Raw genomic sequence first — 5,529 nt, forward strand, 5'->3', positions numbered from 1 at the left:
TGATGGGTGATGGCTGAGCCGCCTCCTGTCTTCTTGGTGCTGCCGGCAGTGGGCCGGCACGCCTTGGGGGCGGCGGCCATAGGGCACTGGAGGACTTGGCTGGGACACAGTACGACAGCCCCGCGCCAATGTTTCTGATCCGAAACTCCGGGAAGAGGAAGATACCGGGAAGAAGCAGCTCAGTGGCTCTACCGGCGGCGGGGCTCCCCGTGCGGCGCGCTCCACCGGTGGCCCTGCTCCCGCGCGCTCGAGCCGCGCTCCCGCAGAGGTGATTGGGAGGGACGTGGGAGTGGGAGGCGGCGCCGCGAGAGAGGAGAGGAAGGGGAGGAGACGGGCAGAGGAGTGGGGATTGGGGAGCGATTGGGGGCGTGGCGATTGGTGGAGGGCTAGCGAGAGATCGGGCCGACGGGGCTTTTGCGACCCATGGATAAAACGTGGGTTCGCGCGAGGACTTCGCGCCCTGGACGGAACGGCCGGCCGAGATCGCGTCACGTCAGCTTGATCGGACGGCCGAAAATCCAAACGTCTGTGAGAGCTCCATGAGGGTGCAGCAATTATACCGTGTGATTCCGGCCAATTAGAACGCATTGTGGGGGTCTGACCCCTGCTCGCCCCCCTGCCTCCGTCCCTGGATTTAAGTTGGACACGGTCACACGCGGTCATGGTATGGATACGGTACGGACGGACAAAAGAAAATACTACGCGGGGTAGATGGACGAAACCGACCATGGAAGATACCTTGATTTGTGGGACTCAGGGCATCTCCAACCGAGCGACCCAAACGGACGTGCTGGGCCGTTCGTTTTGGACCTTTTGGGTGGCCGAGCGGACACCCGGACAGCGGCCTGCGTCCGCGTGTCCGGGTGGGTCGCACGCTGCGTCCAACGCGGCGACCCAAAAAGACACCACGTGGTTCGTCTTTCCTGCGCGGCGCTGCGCCATGGCAGGTCTCGACGGGACAGCAATGGCAGGCGGTAGAACGCGCGGGAAGTTCCCGCGCGCACCAAGGTTCCCGCGCGCGGAAAAGGCCATTGGCGCGCGCTCGCGCCCAAGTTTCCCGCCCAAGGCCGCAGTCTCACAGACCTCATCACACCTGCTCCGCCGTCCTCTCCCCCTCCACCTTCTCCGGCGCCCTCTCCATCGCCATGCCGCGCACTCTACAGGCCACGTGGGCCAAGCTCTCCCTCGTCGCCCGGGCCAGGTTCCCACGAACCGAGGAGGAGGAGCGCGCGGACGAGCGGTGGGTCGCCGACGACGAGGCGCTCCGCGTCGCTGCCGAGGCGGTGGCGAAGAAGGAAGAGGACGCTGAGATGGTGGAGGCGGCCGCTGATGGCTGGCACGAGACCGCGGACAGCTGGTACGAGGCCGCGGAGGAGGGGGCCGCCGCGGAGGAGGAGCCCGTCGACGCGGAGGACCTCACGCTGGCGAACATCAACGCCGCCATCGAGGAGCATCTCGCCGACCTCACGCGCGTGACGAAGAAGCACGAGGCCACCTGCCGGGTCGGCCACCGCCGATTAGGCGACCTCCTCGGCCAGAAGAACCAGCTCCTCGCTATGCGAGCAGCCCGCCACCACATCCAGCTGCCCTCGCCCGAGCGGCGTGCCCGTGAGGCTGTTGCGTCGGCGGAGCGCGGCCGACAAGAGCGCATGTGCCGGCGAAACGAGAACCACGAGGCCCAGGCCGCCGACCGCATCCGCCTGGAGGCGCGGACCGTTGTGGAACGCGCCGCCCTGCAGGAGCTGGAGCTGTGCGGGAAGCGGATGGTGCCGCTGCAGGACGCGGAGCGCGAGCGCGTCCGAGGCGCGCGAACGGAAAGGAGGAGGATGAAGGCCTCCGCCGTGCCACCCAGCTTGTAAGCTGGAGTGGAATCCTCACGCGTACAGGCCATCCGCATCGTGTGAAATTCATGACTCCGACGATGCGTCGGCGAGGAGTCGCCGGCGAGGCCGCCGGCCCCGTACGTATTAGGATAGGAGTAGTAGATTAAAAAAATGTAATGGGTACCTTTTTAATGAAGAAAAATTATTTCTGCCTATGGCACGCGGGCCAGGGGCGGACAAGGGGCGGACGCGAGCGGCCAGCCATCGGCGTCCTTGGCCACGCAAACTCGTCCTAGATTTGGGCGGGTTTGGGCCGTCCCGGACGCCGCGGCCATCCGTTTTAGGGATTGGTTCGCGCGCTGGACCGAGTTTTTGTCCGGCTCGACCCATCCGGACGTGCGGGCGCGGGATGGGTCGCCGCGTTGGAGATGCCGTCAGAGATAGACCAGATACGGTACGGCAAGGGACGTATCAAATTGATTGACTAACCGGCACGGCACAAGAGTACCTGTAGATTTGAATCCGGCGTCCGGGTAAATCTCCAACAATTGCATACATAAAAGAGGCGATCAAGACTCCTGGCCCTCCTCCATATCTTTTGTCGGAACTGGCGGCGCCCATGGAAACCAGCAAGACCTCCTCGACGGTGGTGGTCGTCGACATCGGCGAGCACCTCTTCAAGGTCGAGAAGCACTCCCTGCTAACAGGCGCCAACGCGAGCATCAAGTCCGAGACCTTCCGCGTCGGAGGCCACGACTGGGCTATCGCCTACTACCCAAACGGCGACGCCTCCATTGTTGATGGCCAGTTCATGTCTATTTTCATCTACTTGATGAGCGCCACCGAGAGCGAGGTCACCGCATCTTTCTCCTTGTGCTTACAGGATCGCGCATCGCCGGTGACTGGTGAAAAGAACAAAACAATCTTTACCAAAACGTTCTTACCGGCAATGAACCACACGGGTTGGGGTGTCAGCCAGTTTATGAGTAAAGATGATTTGGCAGCTTCCGGGTGCCTCGAGGACGACTGCTTGTGGATCAAGTGCACCGTCGACATCTCCCAACTCATAGCCGAGGACGACGATGACCGGAGCAGTAGCATCACCGTCCCACCCTCCAACTTAAGCACTGATGTCCGCAGTATTATAGAGAGCGGCCTCAAGCCAGACCTCACAGTCAAGATCGGCAACTCCTCTCGGAGTTTCAATGCGAATGTATGTGTGCTCCGCGCGCGGTCGCCGGTCTTCCGCGAGAAGCTGCGCGACTCCATGTCCATGATAGAGAGCAAAAAAAGAAGCATCTGCATCGACGATATCGACGCAAAGGTTTTTGAGGTCCTCCTGCATTACATATACAATGATTGTCTACCTGGGTTCATGGAGGAGGCCACGGAGGAGGCTACAAGCATGGCGCGAGATTTGCTTGTTGCGGCCAATGGATACGGGATACAACGACTCAAAGTGATGTGCGAGAGAAGGTTGAGCCAATCGCTAGATATCCACACGGTGAGCTCCACTTTGGATTTGGCAGAGCAGTACCAGTGTCAGCAACTCAAAGAATCTTGTCTCAAGTATATGGCAAAAGACGGCCAGAGGTTGCGAGCCATAAAAAAGACTGAGGGATTCAAGCAGTTGATTAAAAACCACCCACTTATCATGGGTGATATTATCGACAAAGTTTCTGACAAACTTAATCGACAAGCTGCAACTACTCCAGCTCCGACTCCGCCTCCGTGACATGAAACAAAGTGGTGCAATGTTTTACAACAGACAGTGGGTACATATTGTCATGTCATAATATTGCGTTGTCTAGCTACTTGTTGCTAATTACCATATATCATTCATGCGCGCATTCATGCTATTTTGTTTACTCATCCTTCTTTTGAGACGCATATCATTTTTTTCCTAACAATTATACATCAATAATAATTACAAGTCTATATGTTAAACACATGTGTGCAAAATTTAGTGGCAAATTTTGAGGAAGAAGGTGGCTGCATGTGCATAATCTGTTGTGATATTGCACTCACATGTCCTTTTTGTCATTTTAATTCCCTGGGCTGGGTTGTTCTTTGTGGCAAAATTTCAGTTACTCAAGGGAACCTTCTCGGTACAACGCCTGCCAACATAGTTGGCAACAACACCCCGAAGAGCTAGATTTATGACATGTTTCATCCTTTTCTACCTTATTGCAAGGTGTTGTAAATCTAGGTTCAGGTTTTGTATATATGCATTTCAGTCAAATCCTCGGACTCTAGAGACCAGCTGTCTGTAATACCATACCACCCTATGACACATCTCAGTGATCACAAATTAGATTCCAACATATTTTTTTCGATCAATGAGCATAGCCCCAGCCTCTGCATCCAAAGGATGCACACAACTTTCTTCTTTATTAAATTATTCGCAATGCCTTACAAGGGAAATATAAAGATCAATCTCGAAGCTTCCTTCCTAGCGACAACTCGCTATACCTACGATGAAGGGGGGACCATGAACAAGGCCATACTCCCTGACGGTACACCAACACACATCATCCAAAAAGCAAAACTCTGAGGGTATGCCATTACACACGTCGCAGAGTTTGCAACCGCCATCTATCTCGAACCCATCTCCAAGCGAGATCAACGTATTAACCGTGTTAGGCCCGCCGTCGATGTCACCATAACACCAAACAGCTCCACCATCCTGCCCGCGTCCAGCAATCCTCGACCGTCTTCGATACCCCGCAGCTCCACGCCGCTGAGAATCATTGACTACAACGTGGTAGATGAATACCACTCCACCAAAAACCACCTCCATCCAGCCGCTGCTCCAAAAATGATGCCCCAAGAGGTAACACGACGCAGGAAGCGTCGTCATCGTCTGATCCTGGCTGGATCTAAGGTTTCCCCCGGAGCAGCACGAGTGCGTTCCCGCGGACTGCGACGACGATGCCTTCAAGAAGGTAGCGACCCTTAACGCCGCCATCGCCCGCCAATCTTGACACGGTTTTCACCGACAGCCGCGAGTTCCCAACTCGGCGAGAGCAAACGGAGAGGCCAGCAAAGATGATGCCGTCACAGGGGAACGACGCCAAAAGCCACCGCCATCATCCGCCAAGAACGAAGTCAAGGCTCGGTGTTCACCGGTGACCCCTTCGCCGCTCGCTCATCGTCGACTAGATCTTCATTGCCGGGGTAGAGGGATCTCGTGATCCTCCACCCCAGCAACCAGCCGACCTCCTCCGGCGAAGAAGAAGGCCGCCCCCACCGTCGAACCCAAGGCTGCTGCCCCGGGCGACATCGTACCACCGGAGAAGCCCAAGATCATCGCCCCTCACCGGCGAGAGGCGGAGGGAATGGCGCTGACCGCCACCATCAGCCACCACCGGCGTTCCGCTGATGGGAGGCGGGGAGGCCGCAGCACGGGCTCTGGCCACCGTCCCCGTCCATCCATGCGGGAGGCGGGAGGGCCGCCATCGCCCCTCCATCCTCGTCAGACCGCCGCCACCCCGGGAGGCGGGAGGGCCGCCGCCGCGCGTGAGAAACTCCCTGGCCGCCGTCCCCGTCGCGTCACGATGGAAGGCCCCCGCCGCCGCCACGCCCCGAGGTCTTTGCCCCGGCGGCACTGCCGGCGGCGGCAGCGGGAGGGTTGGGGGAGGCGGCTAACATATGCCATCAAGCTAATAAGCGGACCACAGAAAAATCTTACCAACGCAAATCTTTA

At 58.1% G+C, this 5,529-nt stretch overlaps 1 protein-coding gene across 1 annotated transcript; it reads left to right on the forward strand.

Annotated features, from left to right (window-relative positions):
• Positions 1-2,442: 2,442 nt before the first annotated feature.
• Positions 2,443-3,558, forward strand: LOC124689255 (BTB/POZ and MATH domain-containing protein 1-like). The gene is made up of 2 exons (XM_047222810.1): positions 2,443-3,063; positions 3,148-3,558. Exons 1-2 carry the CDS (start codon positions 2,443-2,445, stop codon positions 3,556-3,558), a joined length of 1,032 nt encoding a protein of 343 aa, XP_047078766.1.
• The last annotated feature ends 1,971 nt before the right edge of the window (positions 3,559-5,529 follow it).

This window comes from Lolium rigidum, chromosome 2 (genome assembly GCF_022539505.1).
Source record: "Lolium rigidum isolate FL_2022 chromosome 2, APGP_CSIRO_Lrig_0.1, whole genome shotgun sequence".
NCBI classification, from domain to species: domain Eukaryota; kingdom Viridiplantae; phylum Streptophyta; class Magnoliopsida; order Poales; family Poaceae; genus Lolium; species Lolium rigidum.